Genomic DNA, 20883 nt, shown 5'->3' with positions numbered 1-20883 from the left:
CAAAAGGACAAAACTGACCGGAAGGCTCAGGAACCAAGAGGACCAAAACTTCAACGAAGAATGGAAAAAAATTATAATTTATCTAGGAGACCACTGTAAGCAGATGAAAACCTTAGCAGGATTTGAATAACACTTGTAATGTAGCCAATATTATGGATAATATGGGAAGATAAAATATGGACTATGAAATAATATGCAGTTGAGTAGGTGGACAATAGGATCCATGGGTGGAAGGGGGGAAGTCCAGAGGTTTGGAGAAATCTCTAAATAGGGATATGTAATTTGGATTGTTATAATTCTATATTTGTAAAATCGAATTAAAATTATTATATATGTAAAAAGGGAGGCTTGGGCGGTGGTGAGTTGAGGCGGCACCTTCCCATTTCATATCGGGTGACGAAACAGGATGGCACTGTCCTTGCCTGTCCCTCAAAAATACCATCTAAGAAAAGGAAAGGAATTCCTGCAGCAGGGCATTTTCCCTCCCCTCCCCTTCTTGAATGTACACTCTGTAAAATGGAAGACCCTGCAGTATGAGGAGACCAGTCTTGTAGCACACAGTCAACCCAAGGGGACGTGACCCGGAAGTGTCTTCGGACAGCGCTGGCTCCCGGCCTCTTAAGCGAGATGAGCACGCAACCCCAGAGACGGTCACGACTGGCCCGTACGGGCAGGGGTACCTTTACATTTTACAACCCAAGGGGAGGTGACAATCTTCTTGTCATTGCCCCAGTCCCATCCTTGAAACTACAGTAAAGAGGAAACTACAGTAAAGAGGAAAGAAGGAGACACTCTAAGCAGAACAGGAGGAGAGAACTGCCTTCTACTGAGCTCATTCACAGAGCCTGTTAAGTTGTGGGTGAACATATCAGACGACACAGCGATTCTTCAAACAGCTCTGGTTTATTCACAGGCCAGAACAGAACTGAACTGAAGGGTTCAGCCAGCCTGCTTATATAGAGCTCCAGTACAACGTAACTGTAACAATTTTCTAAAACTATCCAATCACTGAACGTCACTTTCGATCCCTTATTGCATAACTATCTACAGTATCCCCCTGCTGGCCCAGGGTGAGAACTTCAGTACATAACAGGGCCGTCTTAAGCATATGTGGCGCCAGGGTGCAAAGATCCACCCAGCGCCCCTAGGTTGCCCAGAGTTGTAGACCTTTTTTAGGGGTGGGGGACCCCAAAGTTGTTGGCTTTTTTTAGGAAATAGTTGTTTACCTTTAGACACAGGGACTCACAGCGCCAACCAAAAGGGTATTTAACTGTTTGCAATTTATCTGTAAATATTCAATAAAGCATTTCCATTCTTTTATAAAAAGTTTGTTATCTTGATTTCTTTCTTTTATTTCGGTAAGTTTCACCATAGCTGCATATTCCATAAGTTTTTGTATCCATTCTTCTTTTGTTGGGACTTCTTTCCATTTCTGGGCAAGTAACATTCTTGCTGCTGTAGCCACATACATACATAAATTTCTATACAGTTTGGGTGGTTTCGGTGCTTTTTTCTGGGGGGACACAGGGGTACGCATACCCCTAAACATTTTGTGAATCTAAGTTTGGCCTCATTGAGGGGCAGTATTTCAATATGAGTAGGAAAATGAGAGTACCCCTGTTATGTGCCAGCGTGGTTGCTCGAGAGCGAACAAGCAAGACGCCAACTTGTCTTTTCCAGGCTTTATTATCTGTACAAAAACATTTACAGTGCAGAGCGTCTCAAGTCCATGTCTGCTCAGTCGCTAGCAGAATCTGGGAGTGGGCGGTTCTTAAACCTTCCCCAGCATAACAGTCTTTTGACCCCCATCCTTCTCCTCCCCTCTCTGCGCGCAAACCGACTGCGCAGAAAGGGCATTGGCCAGGGGGACTTGCCTCCCCCACACACACACTTTGCTCAGGCTCAGTGTTGAGGCTCTCTCTATCATCTTCTGATCCCTACATCCCTTCCCCACTGGAGGCGGGGCTTCCCTCCTCGCCGGAGGAAGAGCTGCATTGCCAGTGTGGTGTAGTGGATAAGAGCGGTAGGCTCGTAATCTGGTGAACCAGGTTCGCTTCCCTGCTCCTCCACATGCAGCTGCTGGGTGACCTTGGGCCAGTCACACTTCTTCAAAGTCTCAGCCCCACTCACCTCATAGAGTGTTTGTTGTGGGGGAGGAAGGGAAAGGAGAATGTTAGCCGCTTTGAGACTCCTTCGGGTAGTGATAAAGCGGGATATCAAATCCAAACTCTTCTTCTTCTTCACACGATCTTCGGAGGCTCCCTGTAACACAACTCCCCTTCCACCTCTCGCCTCTGAGCTGAGCGCAGTGCCCTGAGAACCCCTAAACATTTTTTAAGAAAAAAAGCACTGGGTAGTTCTACCCTAATGCACTTCTTTCATGTCCTTGTTTCCTCCCCCCCCCCCCCAATTAAACGGTCCAAGATGCTGTAACTTTTTCTCAAAAGGGAGCCACTCCTACCCCTTGATCCTGTCAATGCAGCTTATGCAGGGGAACTTTCTGCCAGATTATGGGATTCACGAAGGTATGTATTTACAACTGGGGCAGGAAACATTTTTTGGCCCAGTGGATCAATTCTTTATCTCCCCCAACCCTGCAGACTGAACCACTTGCCATTCATCTGTCAAACTTGCCTGAGTGGGGTCTGCTTTGCTCGTCAGCTGATGAGTGGAGGGTTCAATCCTACACAGGTGGGGGTGTGGTCCAAACCACTGAGCCTCTTGGGCTTGCCGATCAGAAGGTCGGCAGTTCGAATCCCCACAACGGGGTGAGCTGCCGTTGCTCCGTACCAGCTCCTGACAACCTAGCAGTTCGAAAGCACGCAAGTGCAAGTAGATAAATAGGTACCGCTCCGGCGGGAAGGTAAACGGCGTTTCCGTGTGCTCTGGTTTCTGTTATGGTGTTTTGTTGTGCCAGAAGTGGTTTAGTCATGCTGGCCACATGACCCGGAAAGCTGTCTGTGGACAAACGCCGGCTCCCTCGGCCCAAAAGCAAGATGAGCACCGCAACCCCACAGTTGTCTTTGACTGGACTTAACCATCCAGGGGTCCTTTACATTTACCTGGCATGGGTCTGCTTCACCAGCATGTTTCTCACAGGGAAGATGCTGGCAAAGTAATAATAATAATAATAATAATAATAATAATAATAATAATAATAATAATAAATTATTTATACCCCACCCATCTAGCTGGGTTTCCCCAGCCACTCTGGGCTGCTTTGAACAAAATATTAAAAATACAATAAAACATCAGACATTAAAAACTTCCCTAAACAGGGCTGCCTTGAGATGTCTTCTAAAAGTCATAGAGTTGTTTATTTCCTTGACATCTGATGGGAGAGCGTTCCACGGGGGGTGCCACCACCAAGAAGGCCCTCTGCCGGGTTCCCTGTAACCTCACTTCTCGCAGCGAGGGAACTGCCAGAAGCTGCACAATGGGGGTGGAGACGCTCCTTCAAGTATACTGGGCTGAGGCCATTTAGGGCTTTAAAGTAGCACCCAGCAGAATTAAATCCTGCCCACTATATGTCATCATCCAGTGATATCAGCTGATGGACATGCATGGAAATTTTAATAATAATAATAATAATAATAATAATAATAATAATATCATAAAGCAGGAAGAGACCCCAAGAGTCATCTAGTCCAACCCCTTGCAATGCAAGGAATCTAAATGAATGCATCCATGACAGATGGCCATCCAATCTCTAATCATAATAATATGGTGTGTTTGTTAATATAGTGTATATGATGGCAGGGAGAAATTCGATTTAGTTGCTGTGGACCTAAATTTGCCCCTTGTGATTCTATTGCATGCAAAGACAGGGAAGGGGCTTATGGGAGGATCGGACGTCATTGCAGGAATAGATAGCTTGTGCTTGACGCAAGCAGAGACCCTCCGCAGCCCCTGACTGATGTTTTGGGTTAAACGCATGACAGCAAGACAAAGGGACAGCAATAAAAGTGATTCATTTCGGAGCTCGTAAATCAGCCAGTGTGCCATTGAGCAAGGAGAACCCACCACTAGCAGCTGGTTTTCCGGAACCACTCCCCACTCCCTTCGCCTCGTCCTCCCTCCCCTCTGGCCCTCTTAAGTTTATCTGATACCTGATAGATGTCAAGATCTAAGCTGTTGCCTTGCAAATCACCAACCCTTTGTCTTAATGAAGACCCTATGCTTGGGGGTATGAAACTGAAGGCAAGATCTACAGAGCAGTGCTTGAGTTTGCTAGAGTGAAGCGGGGGGGGGGGGCTGTGGAAGGGACTTGATATACGCTGAACTAGATATTGAGGTCTTTGTCCATGGAGTTTTCTTGGCAGGGATACTGGAGTGGCCTGCCGGTTCCTGCTCCAGGTGGATCACGTTTGGTCAAAACTCTCCACTATGACCTGTCCATCTTGGGTGGCCCTGTACGGCATAGCTCATAGCTTCTCTTAGTTATTCAAGCCCCTTCTCCACGGCAAGGCAGTGATCCGAAGAATTGATGCTTTTGAATTCTGGCGCTGGAGGAGACTCTTGAGAGTCCCATGGACTGCAAGAAAATCAAACCTATCCATTCTGAAAGAAATCAGCCCTGAGTGCTCACTGGAAGGACAGATCCTGAAGCTGAGGCTCCAATACTTTGGCCACCTCATGAGAAGAGAAGACTCCCTGGAAAAGACCCTGATGTTGGGAAAGATGGAGGGCACAAGGAGAAGGGGACGACAGAGGACGAGATGGTTGGATAGTGTTCTCGAAGCTACCAGCATGAGTCTGGCCAAACTGCAGGAGGCAGCGGAAGACAGGAGTGCCTGGTGTGCTCTGGTCCATGGAGTCACCAAGAGTCGGACACGACTAAACGACTAAACAAGAAATATACTTAAGTTATATTTTCTTCCTTCTCGGACGACAGGCTAAGTCCAGACCTTCAGCAAAACTCGAGTCATTTTTTTCACCCACCAAGACTGATGGGTGAGGACAACAGTGCCTCCCAGTGGCCACTGGAGAGAAACGATTGCAAGAAGACGTAGCTGAGATGGGATGGAGGAGGTCTCTCGATTATGTCTTGGGTGGGCAACATATGCCAAGCAGAGGGGCTCCAGCTAATCTGCATATTTCTTGCATGTAGTGATGAACATCCTTCCCCACAAACATGAGGCTTGCCTAAGCCACCAGGGATGGGAAGCACATGACTCTTTTACTCTGTGTTCCTCTGATTATCCCCACCCACCCCTGCTAATGTAAAGTCAGATCTGTAAGATGTTTAGCCGGCCTTAGAAAAGCAAGAGACTGCAGTGGGTGAGGGGAGACGTATTTTTTATTTCTTTCAGTAGTAAATAAATGAATGAGCCTGGTCTCCAGCACCTATCAGTCCTGCCAGGATGGCTAATAGGAACTTTACAGTGGTAACCTTGGTTCTCAAACTTAATCCGTTCCAAAACCAAAGCGTTCCAAAACCAAGGCGTGCTTTCCCATAGAAAGTAATGAAAAATGGATTCATCTTTTAAAAACGACCCCTAAAACAGCAATTTAACATGCATTTTACTATAAAACGAGACCATTGATCCATAAAATGAAAGCAATACTATAAAATAAATAAAACAGTACTGTAGATGATAAAAATAAAAATTAATTGATTTTTCTTACCAGCACTGATGATAGTCGTTGTTTGGATGGGGGGCTTTTATCCATTTCCGCAGTCACACAAGCAATCAATCAGTAGCTGAACTGGGTTCCACACAGTCACAAAAACAAATGAACCGAAAAAGCCTCAAAAACACAAAATTAATAGCAAAAACAAAAGCGCCAAACTTAATCCATTCCAGAAGTCCGGTTGACTTCCAAAATGTTCAAAAACCAAGGCACAGCTTCTGATTGGTGCAGGCGCCCCAGAAACAACAGCCGCCAACTGCATCGGACATTCGACTCCCGAAAAGAGTTCGAAAACCGGGACATTTACTTCCTGGTTTTGGTGTTTGGGAACCAAGGTGTTTGGGAACCAAGGTACCACTGTAGTTCAACAATAACGTGGAGCCCAGACACCTCTCCTTTGAAAAACTAAGCACTCCAGTGAAAAGAAAGGCAGTCGCCATTGATAGCCCCCAATCAATCATTCTTCTTCTGGATAGGCGAGTGTATTATGCCCTCCCAAGATGCACTGTCAGCAGATTTCCTCGGTCTATCTGTCTCTGCTCAATAATATACCTCTGCTCCTAGAAATGTTGCTAGCTCAGCAGTGTATTGGAGGAAAGAAAGGCAATTTTGTGCCTTTCCCCCACATTTTTAATGGAAGATTAAAAAGAAGAAGTAATGACCTATTGCTCTGATTCTGCTTAGTTAGTACTTTAATGGGGTTCGATGCCACAGTCAGCTGGGAAAACGGCCAAGGAGAATGCCATACTGAACAAAAGGGGAAGGAAATGTGGTCAGAGGCTCAATGTCTTCTTTTGTGGGCTGTTTGGACAGGGCGGTCCATGGCATTCTGTCCATGCTCAGAGCTCCTTTTCTGCTGATCACTGCAAGAAATTTTCCCCTGCTGCTGAGCCCTGACTTTGAAAACCAAATCTGGGATTCAGGCCTGTCTTAAAGGAAGCCCTTTTCACCTGCAGCACATCACCTGCGTCAGAGCGTTTTCTTTTGCCATGAACACCTCTGTGTTCTTGGACAGTACCCAAACTTGTGCCCTCCAGATGTTTCGGATGACAACTCCCATCATCTGTGACTATTAGTCGTGCTGGCTGGCTAGGGCTGGTGGGAGTTGGGCTCCCAAACATCTGTAGGGCAACAGGTTCTGCAAAGCTACCCTAAGCATATTGCTAAGAATTCAAGTTGTATTATTCTAACCTGATGGATACAAGAGATGCTGTTACTAAGTTATGGGAAACCGCGCCACCTACTGTTGGGACAACAGCATTACAGTTAAGATTCTGCATTGCATCACCTCCTTGGCAGTACAGTGGCACCTCGGGTTACATACGCTTCGGGTTACATACGCTTCAGGTTACAGACTCCGCTAATCCAGAAATGGTATCTCGGGTTAAGAACTTTGCTTCAGGATGAGAATAGAAATTGTGCTCCGGCGGCGCAGCGGCAGCAGGAGGCCCCATTAGCTAAAGTGGTGCTTTAGGTTAAGGACAGTTTCAGGTTAAGAACGGACCTCCAGAACGAATTAAGTTCTTAACCCAAGATACCACTGTAATAGGGGGCCTCTGCGAAGCAAAAGGATCGGAGGTCCCTTTCCCACATCAGTACTGGTGGCAACATCAGATATGGTGGGAGGCTGCCAGTAGCTTTAATGGTTGACAATGACATGGGTGTGTTTGGTTGCTCTCCTCTAATAGCAGAAAAGTACTACAATGGTTCCACATCATTGACTGCATCGGGCTGGGTTTGTCGGTTGCCCATCTGTTAACCCCAGTTTAAGTCCACGCCGGCTGGCTGCAGACCCCTGGAGACCCCCACACATAGCTGTCAATGTTTTCCTTTTTGTAAGGGATATTCCCTTATTCTGAATAGGATTCCTTGCAAGAAAAGGAAAAAGTTGACAGCTATGGCCCCACAGGGCAGCCCCCACCATTTCCTCACTAGGGGAGGGGAGAGAACAGCAGTCTTCCTATTCACCAAAAGGCTGCTGTAGAGGCAGCACTGGCAGAGGCAACAGATCTTCCATAGTTGTCGGATATGTTCTGTTCTTGTTTTTAGTATGTATTTTGTGTTCTCCGATTGTATTGTTATGCTGCGAACCGCCCTGTGATCTTCAGGGGAAGGGGGTCACTAAGAGTCAGACACGACTAAACGACTAAACAACAACATAATGATGATGGTGGGGTGTCGGGTTTTTTTGAAGAATGGAAGACCTTTTTGGACTTTTTAAGGAAATATTATATAGTTTGATGTACCGTATTTTTCGCTCTATTGGACACAGTTTTTCCTCTCCAAAAATTGAGGGGAAATGTGTGTGCGTCCTATGGAGCAAATGCAGGCTTGTTCCATATGGCTTCTTTAGCCCTGCGCAGCCTCTCCCGGCAAGGAGAGGTTGCGTGGGGCTAAAGAGGAAGCCAAAACAGCCAGCTAACGATGATCTCGATATATCGACGGTAACAATATCGAAATCGAAGATAACGATATAGACGGTAAAAATATCGGAGGATCCGATAATATCGATACCGCCAGTGGCGATAACGATAATGATATCGTTAGTATCGATATCTATATCGCGATGCTTCCGGTATTGATAACGATATCAATATCGCCGGTAACGATATCGATATCGATAACGTGATGGTAACGTAACGTAACGTATATGGACAGGTGTCCAGCAATGGGTGGGGTGGGGGCGCTTGTTTTTCCCCTCCCGCACTGGCACCGCTGCCTCCTGCCCTTGGTGCTTACAGGTGGGAACGAGCACCAAATACAGCGGACAACAACTCCCAGGATCCCCTTGCGCTGCCCCAAAGGCGAAAGTAGGAGGCGGTGGTGCCGCGGTGCCCTTCGGGATCTGTAGTTCTCACGCCTTCCAAGGGAAGGCCCTGCCGTTAAGCGCCCTGCGAACGGCGCAGCGGGTGGGCTGGGGAACTACCGATCCCGTCAGGCGTCGCGGCCCTTTTAGGCGGGAGCCAATCGCGGGACGCTTCGCGGTCGCGCGGGTTTTGCGTCATGCCTCGAGCGACAAGGACCAGGTGGCTCGGCTAGGCATTCACGCGGAGGTCAGCGCTGCGCTGCGAGGTGAGAGTCGAGCGCGGGAGGCGAAGGGCCTTGGCTGCTGCGCCCTTCGCGCCCCGGAGCCCCGGGAGGGTTGGCAAACGGTGCTTGGCACGCCAGCGGCTGCAGAAAAGGAAGAGAAAGGGGAGGGGAAGATAGGGAAACGGAGCTGGGAGAGCGTGGAGGTTAATTAGTGACATAAAGTAACGAGGTAAAGTAGGAAAGGGAGAACGGTGCTGAGAATATTCTTATTATCATTATCATTATTTTATATCTATGGCGCCCTTCACCCGAAGATCACAGGGCGGTTTACAATAGAAAATACGAAAATATATAGCATAATTTTAATAATAATAATTCACAAACACCCTCCCCAAACACACACAGTTAAAAAGGCCCTTGGTTGTTCCTAGGCTTGGGAGAAGAGGAATGCTTTTGCCTAAAGTTAAGTGAAAGGCGGCGATTCCCCTGCCCTCCACCTTTTTGGGGTTTTGAGCAGGAAAAGGATGTGCAGTATATGTCATAGAATTGTAGAGCTTCATTCAGTCCAACCCCTGCAGTGCAGGAATCTTTTGCCCAACGCTGGTCTCGAACCCACAACCCTGAGATTAAGGAGTCTCGTGCTGCAGCAGCAGAGCTCTCATGATTGGTAAAATTAAAAAGTATGCAGCGGTAGAATATAGTGATGGTGAGAGAGGGTGGGGGTTGGGGGGAGAAGGTGGCGGGTAATGCAAGACTGGGAAAGGCAGTGGTCCCTGAGAAGGGGGAAATATGGGGTTGAGGTAAGAGACGAGTGTAGAAAAAGCACAGGAAGCTTCAAACTGTGTTCCAGATGCCTTGGAGTGCATTGCAAGCTGGGGAGGGGGGCTGGGGGGCTTAGAATCATAGGATTGGAGAGATGGAACCACCCTGGTGGTCAAGTCCAACCCCCTGCAATGGTATCTTTTAGGAAGCTGTTTCGCTGACTGAGTTGTCTAATGCTGCTGCATCTTTCCTTTATGTTTGAGTAGGTGTGACTTTTTCGGCAACACAGGAGGCGGATTTGAGCCGACACCGATGGCTACCAAGATCTTTGAGACAATCGGCAAACTTGGCCTGGGGCTGGCCGTTGCCGGCGGAGTCGTCAACTCTGCTCTTTATAACGGTGAGGAGGCCTTTTCTTCCATAACACTGAGCTGTTGCATGACTATTTTTGTTTATCTGGAATTCTTCAGCCCAAAACAAACCACACATCTTATTCCTGTGGAATAAGATGGGAGTCTACAGGATTCTATCCTTTCCCACAGGCTATGTAGCAGTGATTTTTATAAAAAATATGAGGGTCTGGATCCTCACCTCTATAGGTGCTGCAGTCGTAAAATAAAAACAAAGCACAGCAGTGAATATACAGTTACAGTATTTCTCCTGAATATGGTCTACAGCAGCGGTAGCTAAAATGGCGCCCTCCAGTTATTGTTGGATTCTGGCTCCCGTCAGCCCCAGCCAACAGAGGGAATGGCCAGGGCTGATGGAGTTGTAGTCCAGAAAGATCGAGAAGGAACCACCACGTTGGCTACCCCTGGTCTACTGGTGCGATAGGAGACAGTCCCAAATGCTTTGGCTGCAACAAGCCTAATTCCCTATCTTTCTTATAGATCACTTGTGCTTTGGTAGCCGTTGAGTTCATCCAACTTAGGCCAGTGCTGTTGGCTTCACCTGGTTCTGTAATTTTGTAGTGGGGAGAAGGAGGAATGTGCTTATTTAGTCCTATTTAAAGGGCAAACTCGTTCTCTGAGCACCAGCCCTTATCTCACCAAAGTGGGTGGCTTGGACAAACGCCAAGGCCTGCAGAAGTACAAAAATATATTTGGGGACTGAGCATGCTCAATGTGCATAGAACATTGATGGCTTGGTGAATGGAATGACATACCTTGGAAGGGGGCATGACTGGCGGAACTCTAAATCAGGGTGGATAAAAATCAATGATTATTTTTTTAAAATCAATTTTTTTAAAAAATTAGATCAGATTATTTTATTTTTTAAAAAATAAAATGCTTTTGGAGGAAAAATATTTCTAAAGATAGTTTTCTATTTAAGTTACATTATAGTCCAAAGGCTATTCATCAGGAAATAAGGATTTGTTTCAAGTTTTTCATGTGTGCTAAAACTCAGTCTAAGGTTGTTCTTGTTTAAAAAAAACCACATCAGTTAGCAAACATGGATATATATGCTACATTGTTACTGTTTTAGTTAAATAAATTGTTTAAATTGTTAATGATTATTTTTCTCCTTCCAATAAAGTACAGCAGAAAAGTTGTGCAAATATAAACAGTTAATTATGAAATTATTGTGAGGTTTAATAAGTTATCTGTCTACGTATTTTCAATAGTATAACCAAATCATTAATTTTTGATATAACTGTAAAAACTACCCTGAAAATTTATTATTCCAAAAATGAAACCTTCATCTGGTTGTAAATATTAAGATTATACCAGCAAGAATGAGTCTTTCTGTTAAAAAAAAAATGAGTTAAATCAAGTCTTACAGACTAGTGATTTAAATCATGATTTACATTGATTTGATTTAAATCAAATCCCTGCTCTAAATCAAGCACTCCACAAAACAACTTGCTGCAGGACCTGTTTGGCCCATTTGTAATGTGTGTGTGTGTGTATTTTTATTAAATTTCTGAAATTGCATAAAATTCCAATACCTTTAAAAAAGAAATTACTTTTCTATTTTTGACTTCCCAACCATTTTTCCTTTTCAACCCCTTTGCTGCACCCTATCCACACTCCACACTCTTTTTATCATAGTCCTCCAAGCACAATAGTTTCTAATCCTTTCTTTTGCTCATAACTCAAAACCTGTTTGCGGATTCTTCATGTTGTAAAATTTCTTTAAATAATCTGAAAGGGGCTTCCATTCTTCAGGCCCATTTGTATTCTTTAATACAGTGTCCCTTTAAGAATGCACCGGTGAGGTCGAAGAAAAAGAAAGACCAGTCCACCAAGGGAGTAGGACAAATGGGGAGTAGGGGGGTGTATTGGTAAGTGTTTGGGGATTTGAACATGTGCTGTTCAACTGATTTTTCTTAATGGTTTTCTAAAATGGTTTTTCAGGAGTGTGGATGGCGCAAATGTAAAATTCATTTATTGAACTTCCCAGTTTTGCCTCTGGCCCCATTCACCTATGTCATGTGTCCCCCCCCCCAAAAAAAAAAAGCCTCCAGAAGAACGTGTAAATGAATCCAGGTTTACCTAGAATCTGGGCATAGCGATCGTCACATAATCATTCAATATTTCTTCTTTGTGTTTTGAGTGCAATGTCGCTGAGCTGTTTCTCTCTTCTCTAGTTGACGCAGGCCACAGGGCTGTCATCTTTGACCGATTCCGAGGCGTCCAGGACATAGTGGTGGGAGAAGGGACCCATTTTCTCATTCCCTGGGTGCAGAAGCCAATCATCTTCGACTGCCGCTCACGCCCACGTAACGTTCCTGTTATCACTGGCAGCAAAGGTGAGCAGTGGGTGGATGCAGTTTTTTATCCTCTGGACTCGGGAGTCGGAAGTTGGGTCTGGGTAACGAGAAACTAAACACAAAGGCAAGCTGCCCTAATTACATACCAGCTTCTGACCCCAAATGCATCATTTTTTTAGCAGCAGCTATAAAGGCTGCTTTAAAATTGAGAAAGAAGACATCCATTTGAATATGTCCTTTCCCATAATGTTGCACGTAGTCATAGCAAGGGGTGTATGGGGTGCTAGGGGAGGGGTGGGACGCAGGTGGCGCTGTGGTCTAAACCACCAATCCTAGGGCTTGCTGATCGGAAGGTCGGCAGTTCGAATCCCCGCAACGTGTTGCTCGGTCCCAGCTCCTTCCAACCTAGCAGTTCGAAAGCATGTCAGAGTGCAAGTAGATAGGTACCGCTCTGGCGGGAAGGTAATCGGCATTTCCTTGTGCTGCTCTGGTTTGCTAGAAGTGGCTTAGTCATGCTGGCCACATGACCCGGAAGCTGTGCGCCGGCTCCCTCGGCCAATAAAGCGGGATGAGCGCTGCAACCCCAGAGTCACCCGCGACTGGACCTAACGGTCAGGGGTCCCTTTACCTTTACCTAATACCTCTGGTAGGGGACATGTCATACTCCTCCCAGGGTGGTTTGTCCAGCTTGTCCTTGTACCCAGCTCTCACCCAGGACTCCTAGAAGATGCCAACATGCAATAGCAGCCACTCCCCGAGAATGGCTTCGACTGGCCAGCTGAACCACGTGTGGGTGGTCGGTGGGTCTCAAACCCTCAGGGAGCTAGGGACTTCCCCTGCATGTGAAGACAAGCTCCAGCAGATTGAGCGAACAAAACCAATACAGTAGTACCTCAGGTTAAGTACTTAATTCGTTCCGGAGGTCTGTTCTTAACCTGAAACTGTTCTTAATCTGAAGCACCACTTTAGCTAATGGGGCCTCCTGCTGCTGCCGCGCCGCCAGAGCACAATTTCTGTTCTCACCCTGAAGCAAAGTTCTTAACCTGAAGCACTATTTCTGGGTTAACGGAGTCTGTAACCTGAAGCGTATGTAACCTGAGGTACCACTGTAGTGGATCCAACAATCAAGAAGGCAGTTTCTGCACATGCCGTAGATGGAAGTGAGGGGCAGATGGGGCTTGTCAACCTGGGTGGGCAGCCCATCTAGGAAAAGGAAAACTCTGATCTTAAACCACCGCTGCCTTTGAGGGACATCTTCAGGAGTAGAAAAGGCTAAGGAGTAAACCCTACACAAATTTGGAGTCCCTAAGATGGTTGAATGGCACCTTGTACTGCTCCTTCCGGCAGCAACTGCAGCCAAGCTGGTGCCAAACATATTGCTCTGCTTTCCTTTGGACCACATCAGCAAGGCTTCTGGGCAGCCGAAGAACTTTGTATGCAATGCCCTGGCTTGTACACCAGGGAGCTCACTTTGCTGCTGCTGACACAGCGGTTTGACTTCACCCCCGGAGGTGTGCTCCATTGTCTCTCAAGACGGACGGATGCCGACAACAACGATCATAGCCATCTCAGTGCTGCTGCTTATATATCCAAAGTGGGGGTGGCATTAGCAAGTTTGTGGGGAGCCCCAAGGTTTGCAGAAGTACATAAAACCTTTAGAATCCTCTCTTCCCAAGAGCTCACTGAGCAGTGAGTGTTCTGAGCAGGATATTGGACTCTGAGCAGCGGTTGCTTTAGGGAGGGGGCAGGAACTGAAAACTGGGAGTGGGGGACAAAGTTGAGTGTCCGGAATCCTGCACAGCAACACTCGATGCCAGCAACATTTTGTTGCGGGTCCCCCCTGCGAACCCCTAAAGCAGTAGTGGTGGAATTTGTGCCGCCGCCGCCAATCCAGCTTTTAACCTTTAGCAGTTGCTGAGACTTGTTCCTGCTCTGCCCCTCTCCCTGCTGCCTTCCCCCGGTAGATCTACAGAACGTGAACATCACACTAAGGATCTTGTTCAGGCCGGTGACCATGCAGCTCCCCCGGATTTTCACCACGATCGGCGAGGATTATGATGAGCGGGTGCTGCCTTCCATCACGACTGAGATCCTCAAATCTGTGGTGGTAAGGACCAAGGAACAGCGGGTGATATTCCTCTTTTCATTGGAAGCCTCTGGCTCCATTAATACTGGAGCCCTAAATGGCAGGGCTGGGGAACCTTGGACTGCAGCTCCCATCATCCTTGACTGTTGATTATGCTGGCGGGCTTATGGGAGTTAGAGTCCCACAAGAGCTGGAGGGCTTCAGCTGCCCCTCCCCTATCTTTGGGCCTTGTGTTCCTCTTTTCTCATCCTTTGAAGGAAGGAAAAGGGGAGCGGTTGTATTAGAAAGCCAAAGGAGAGATCTTAAGGGGTACATGGAAACCAGCAGCACACTTTGGGTCACATAGTTTTCCATTAGGATTGATCCTTTTAAATACTAACCAAGGGCCAAGCTAGATGTGAGAGGGTTAAACCGCCTTGAGACCTCCAGGTATAGGGCATTATATAAACTCTAATAACAACAACAACAATAATAATAGTAATAATAATAAAAAATAAAATAATAAATGGTAGGCGTGGCTGGCCTGATACAAACCCTGATGTGGGCAGAGGGGCTTTTACCCTGTGCCACTTCTGCAGTTCTGATCTAGATCACCTCTTCCCACTGCTTTTCTTTTTAATAATTTTCAATAGCATAAACAGTGTCATGTCTAGCCTCGGTGCTAACTAAAGTGGTAAAGGGTGGCACTGTGATCTGAACCACTGAGCCTTTCGGGCTTGCCGATCAGAAGGTCGACAGTTTGGATCCCTGTGACGGGGTGAGCTCCCATTGCTCTGTCCCAGCTCCTGCCTACCTAGCAGTTTGAAAGCATACCAGTGCAAGTAGATAAACAGATACCACTGCAGCGGGAAGGTAAACGGTGTTTCCGTGCACTCTGGCTTCCCTCAGGGTGTCCCGTTGAGCCAGAAGCGGTTTAGTCATGCTGGCCACATGACCCGGAAAGCTGTCTGTGGACAAATGCCGGCTCCCTCGGCCTGAAAGCGAGATGAGTGCTGCAACACCGTAGTCTGGACTTAACCGTCCAGGGGTCCTTTACCTTTTTTTTTTTTTTTTACCTTAACTAAAGTGGTATTGGATAATGTCTCAGAGTAATGGAGGGAAAGAGCTGGGAAGGTGTGTCCATGCATTTGCCTGGATCAGAGGATGCTGACTTGGCAATCCACATCCAGCAGCGTCCCTTGCAGGCTCCTTAGGGCTATGTTGTAACAAGGGCTTGCAGCTTTAACGAAAGCTCTTTGGTTTACTTCCGCATTTATCATTGCTTGTCTCCTTTTTAGGCTCGCTTTGATGCTGGTGAGTTGATCACGCAGAGAGAACTCGTTTCTAGGCAAGTGAGCGAAGACCTCACGGAAAGAGCGGCAACTTTTGGCCTCATCCTAGATGATGTTTCCTTGGTAAGAGCTACCTTCTAGTTTGGTTTACAGCAGGGAAAGGAAGCTTGTGGCCCTCTAGACCTCGCTGGACTCCCGCTCCTATCATCCCCAGCCAGTGTGGCCAGCAGTCACTGGTTCTAATCCAGCAAATTCTGGAGCAGACATAGGCAAACTCAGCCCTCCAGATGTTTTGAGACTACAACTCCCATCATCCCCAGCTAACAGGACCAGTGGCCACGGATGATGGGAGTTGTAGTCCGAAAACATCCGGAGGGCTGAGTTTGCCTATGCCTGTTCTGGAGGATCACAGGTTTCCCACTCTGACTTTAGGGACTGGACCCTTCAAATTCCATTCTCTGCACCACAAAATCTGCAGTGAAAAAAAATTCATGGCAGAGGAAGCAGAAGATTTGGATCGGGGGAATATTTACTGCTGAAAAAAAATATGTGTTAGGTTCGTCTCTTATTTTCTCCAGAGTTAAATAGGTTAGTGATTTTGTTTTTCACCTGCCGGGCATGCAAACCTTAAGGCCATGGTTAGCCCTCCCAATACCGCAAACCAATAGTAAGGTCTCGATTGTGATTTTGGTCAGCTACCGCAGCCGGTTTGCAAAATTCAGGCCGAGGTTGTGTTTTGATCCTTAAAGTGGGCCTATGGGCCTTCAGATGTTGTTGGACTGCAATTCCCATCATACCCAACCATTTGTAGTGCTGCTAGGGGCTGATGGGAGTAGGAGTCTTAACTATCTGACAGGTCAAGGGTTCCCCATCAAAGGGATGCTCAAAGTACAATTGGGAGAAGTGAGCAAGCTGCCTCTGCTGGATGCAGTGAGAGGTTTGGGAGGCTATCGAGGTTCAAACAAAAGCAACGCAAAATTCTCAAGTCCTTCAGTGACGTCTCTGTCCACACTCCAAAGCTGTTATCACCAAATGCTTAGGAACCTTCACAATTGAGAGCCAGGATATTCTAGAACAGAGCTTTCAAAACTGTGTCACAACACATTAGTGTGTCAGCTGCGGTGTGTAGGTGTATCACACGAACACACCCCATGCTGGAAAGGGGTTAGTTTGACCTCCTGTTTGCTAGCAAAACTGAATTACTGTGTCACGAAATGATGCATGTCTAAAAAGTGTGCCACCAACATGAAAAGTTTGGAAAGCTCTGTTCTAGAATATGGTATACTCTATTTCTCTGGCTTTGCAGTGCTCTTTGCCTGTAAGAATGCAAGAACTCAGCCAGCCACCAACAACAGGGATGCGGCAGTCCTATGATTCCAAGAAAAGGAGAAGAGGGGAAAGTTGTGAATAACATACTGAAGAGCTTTGTAATAAATTTTTATTTTATTTGTATGCCACTTTCCCACTAAAATATAATGCTCAAAACCGCTTACAACAAAGAAACAGGCGTGCATGTCTAACAAATGCAAAAAAAAATCAGTTTTTTGCAAAGCAAAAAAAATAACAAATTTCATAATAGCACAGCAAAACAAAAATATAACAACATACAAACCTCCACCCTCGTATTTCAATACTACAAATTTAACAAGATTGCTTAAACAACATGCAACATCCAATAGCAAGTAGAACAGGGAGAAACACACACAGCATCCAATAGGAAAAAATGCTCAATTGAACTGAATTTTGAGATTTGGCTTTGCATCGCAGTCACTGATAAGGCTGATGAAGTTGATGGGTCCAGCAACACCTAGATTGCCCATTCCTACTTTGGAACAGCCTCCTAATCCCAGTACCCTAATATAGCTAACTGAAAGTGCATAGAACTGAAATAATCACATATTCTTCCCCTAATTTCCTTCCCTACCCCCTTCATCACCCCACCTTCCTCTGTTGTTTTCCTTATGTCGTTTGCCTCTGTTTTTTTCCCTTTCTTTTCTAGACTGTAAGTCTTTTGGGGCAGCAGAGACCTGTCAAACCTGTTTGTAAAGTACCAAGTCTGTAGATGTTGCTAACCTAATCAATTAAAAGAAAACAGCAGCCAATGCAATACATATGTTAAGCCAGTGGTGCTTAAATGAAACCTGCATATAAGCTGTGGACCTTACCTCCTTTTGGGACTGATCATGTTTCTCTAGATTTGGTGCCTACTTTACCATCTTTTCAGCACCGGGTTAAGGCATATTTTTATTTACCCAGTCATTTTAAATTTCTATAATCCCTTGGTCGTCTTTGTAAATACTTTGTGTTATATTATGTTTCAATTAAGCCTCTGTCCTCTTGTACATCTCCTGCCCTGGGAATCTGTTTGGAAGTAAGACAATAAAGAAATGTTTTTTGAGCACGTGCATTTATTCTTCCCTCTTAGACACATCTGACATTCGGAAAGGAGTTCACGGAGGCAGTAGAAATGAAGCAAGTTGCACAGCAAGAAGCAGAGAGAGCCAGATTCATCGTGGAAAAGGTGAGGACGTTGAGCTTGCCAGCTGGCCTCAACATCTGTTGTTGTTTCTTGCCAATGCAACAACCGAGGTGGGGTTTTTTCACCTCATTCAGTGTTCCACTTGCATCATGTTCTGCAGAACCCATCCCTTCCAATGCACCGTTTCTGTGTTGCAAATGCTTTAGAGCAGCTTTGGGGAATCTGTGGCCCTCCAGATGTTGTTGGACTACAAATGCCATCAAGCCTGGCCATTGTCTGGAGCTGATGAGAGTTGGGAGTGAAAAAGGATTTGGAGGGTCGTGGGTTCCCCACCCCTGCATAAGAGACATCAGAATCCTCTGGGATCAGACCAGAGTCATCCTATTTTCTGCAGTATCAGCCAGATGTTCTCTGGGAAACCTACAAGCAGGAGAAGAAAGCAACCGCCAGATCCTGTTTTTGCTCTTCAGCAAGTGGAACTGCCTCTGAAATCTGGAGGCTGCTTGCACCTGGCATGACCCATAGCCACTGTAACCGACTTACAGTGCGATCCTAAGCATGTTTACTCAAAACTAAGTCCTACTGACCTCAATTGGGCTCGGATTGAAGCCTTGGAAGACTCCATGAATTTGTCTTAACTCGTTTTTTGAAACCACCTAAACTGGCCCTTTTCATTTATCTCATTGACAGGGACACAGGTGGCGCTGTGGGTTAAACCACAGAGCCCACGACTTGCCGATCAGAAGGTCGGCTGTTCAAATCCCCGCGACGGGGTGAGCTCCCGTTGCTCAGTCCCTGCTCCTGCCAACCTAGCAGTTCAAAAGCATGTCAAAGTGCAAGTAGATAAATAGGTACTGCTCTGGCAGGAAAGTAAACAGTGTTTCTGTGCGCTGCTCTGGTTCGCCAGAAGCGGCTTAGTCATGCTGGCCACATGACCTGGAAGCTGTACGCCGGCTCCCTCGGCCAATAAAGCGAGATGAGCGCCGCAACCCCAGAGTCAGCCAGGACTGGACCTAATGGTCACGGGTCCCCTTTACCTTTAAACTGGCACTTTTCATTTATCTCATTGACTGTCCTGTAAAATAGGCTGGGCTGTGAAAGATGATGACTTGCTTGACACTGCCTAGCCTAGGTCAGCAATTGGAGCCTGGTCTCTTTTTCTGACACTCCTATGGCTACTGAGCATGATGAGCCATCACTGAGTGTATCTGCGCATGCAAGTCTGCAGATAACTGCTGCTACTCTGGTTTTCTCAGATGCCTGTTTTTGGTTACACTTCTGTCGGCATGCGCCACCTGAGTTCATTATTATTGGGGGCACATGACCTGTTTATCAGCACTGCTCTTTGGCCAAAGTTCACTGTCTGTATCTTATCTCTCCCCCCACCCCAACCCGGTCCCCTTCACAGGCAGAGCAGCAAAAGAAAGCCGCTATAATCTCAGCTGAGGGGGATTCGAAGGCAGCTGAGCTCATCGCCACGTCACTGTCTTCAGTGGGCGACGGCCTCATTGAGCTGCGCAAACTTGAGGCAGCCGAAGACATCGCTTACCAGCTCTCGCGCTCCCGCAACATCACCTACCTGCCCTCAGGACAGTCAGTGTTGCTCCAGCTACCACAATGAGTGTCCTGACTCTCCCCATCCTCATGTTTTTTTCTACTATTCCCTTGAAACTTAACAGATGTGTCATAAGTATATAATCACTGAGATTTCCCCATCTGGGGGTTGACAGATAGCAGGAAATCAAATGGATGTAAAATCCCTCGATCTAATTAAGGCAATCTCCCTTTCCCACTCTAGAATATAATTTTTAGCAGATCAGTGCTTGGAATAAAAGCTGTAAAGGAGTGGGGGGTGTTTGTTTTTGTCCACTGGGAAAGCCTTTTGTTTTGGTAAGACCTTGCCATAGCAGCCTGCGGTCTGTGTAATCGGAACTAGGCCAACTTTGGTTTGCTGCTGTTTATGGAAAAGAGAAGGGTTTTTTCCCCTTGCCCCACCTTCTTTCCTGCCAGATCTAGTGTCATACAGGTAACATATCAGCTCCTCTTCCTGGTTTATTTCTCCCTAATTTCTGGTTCTGCAGTAATGCTTCAGACTGCAACAGCGCAGATCTAAAACACCTGATATAGTTTCAGTTCTGTATAGATCTGAGATTATAATGTTCCCATATGTGGAATTACAGTTCTTGGAGACAGCTCTTTCTCTTCTCTGTAGCTTGTATCTGACCTTGTGCAGAAAAAGGCTGACTTTTTAGGCAGCAAGCATCTATTCCACATGTCTCAAGGCCCAGCTTTAAGAGGGGTACTTATTCCACTGATAGGCTGCATTCATGTGTGTGTTATTGGGGCTCTTTTAATTAAAAGATGTTCACTTTAACATATTGCAAAATATGAAATTGTACTAACCAACCTTCAATAAATGAACAAATAAAATGCCCCTTCTTAACTGCGTGGTTTGTATTTAGCACGTTGACAGTGTTACCAAAATTTATGGTTGTGTTTGCTTTTCACAATTTGCATTTTCCGTCAGAGGTGGGGAGGAAAATCTAGCGAAAAAAGTGTTGTGTGTGGATGGCAGATTGGGACTACAACTCCCATTAACCCTCAGCCAGGATGGTCAGTGATTGGGGATGGTGGCAGTTGTAGTCCAACAACATTTGGAAGGTGCCGTGTTGACTGTCTTGCACTCAAGTAGTCCCAGAAAAGCCTCTAAAATCTTACAGCTGGTTCTGCCAGTGTTTAAGGTTAGCAAAAAAACAGGATTGCTACCCCACCCACCCACTGCCCAGTTACTAAATTTAGTGTTCATTTGAATGTTAACCTGCATTTGAATTGTGTGATTGACACATGCCTGGGACATAGTGAATCAGATTCTGGGAAAGATGCCTATCAAATTAATGCTTAGTTTCTA

The 20883-nt window shown here is 46.2% G+C and overlaps 1 protein-coding gene across 1 annotated transcript; it reads left to right on the top strand.

Annotated features, from left to right (window-relative positions):
• The first annotated feature begins 8580 nt into the window (after nucleotides 1-8580).
• On the top strand, nucleotides 8581-20405 carry PHB1 (prohibitin 1). The gene is made up of 7 exons (XM_082194526.1): nucleotides 8581-8706; nucleotides 9693-9826; nucleotides 12017-12178; nucleotides 14104-14246; nucleotides 15503-15619; nucleotides 17922-18017; nucleotides 19384-20405. Exons 2-7 carry the CDS (start codon nucleotides 9739-9741, stop codon nucleotides 19594-19596), a joined length of 819 nt encoding a protein of 272 aa, XP_082050652.1. The 5' UTR covers nucleotides 8581-8706; nucleotides 9693-9738; the 3' UTR covers nucleotides 19597-20405.
• The last annotated feature ends 478 nt before the right edge of the window (nucleotides 20406-20883 follow it).

The sequence above is a fragment of the Podarcis vaucheri genome, assembly GCF_965113315.1.
Source record: "Podarcis vaucheri genome assembly, chromosome: 13".
Taxonomy (NCBI): domain Eukaryota; kingdom Metazoa; phylum Chordata; class Lepidosauria; order Squamata; family Lacertidae; genus Podarcis; species Podarcis vaucheri.
Note: the sequence above shows the minus strand (reverse complement) of the source record. Positions and strands in the feature narration are given on the sequence as shown.

Excerpts from the sequence above, each read along its gene's own strand:
- PHB1 (XM_082194526.1), top strand. The coding sequence starts at position 9,739 with ATGGCTACCAAGATCTTTGAGACAATCGGCAAACTTGGCCTGGGGCTG. Across the intron at positions 9,827-12,016 it reads CAACTCTGCTCTTTATAACG|TTGACGCAGGCCACAGGGCT; the intron begins GTGAGGAGGCCT and ends TCTCTTCTCTAG. Across the intron at positions 15,620-17,921 it reads TCCTAGATGATGTTTCCTTG|ACACATCTGACATTCGGAAA; the intron begins GTAAGAGCTACC and ends CTTCCCTCTTAG.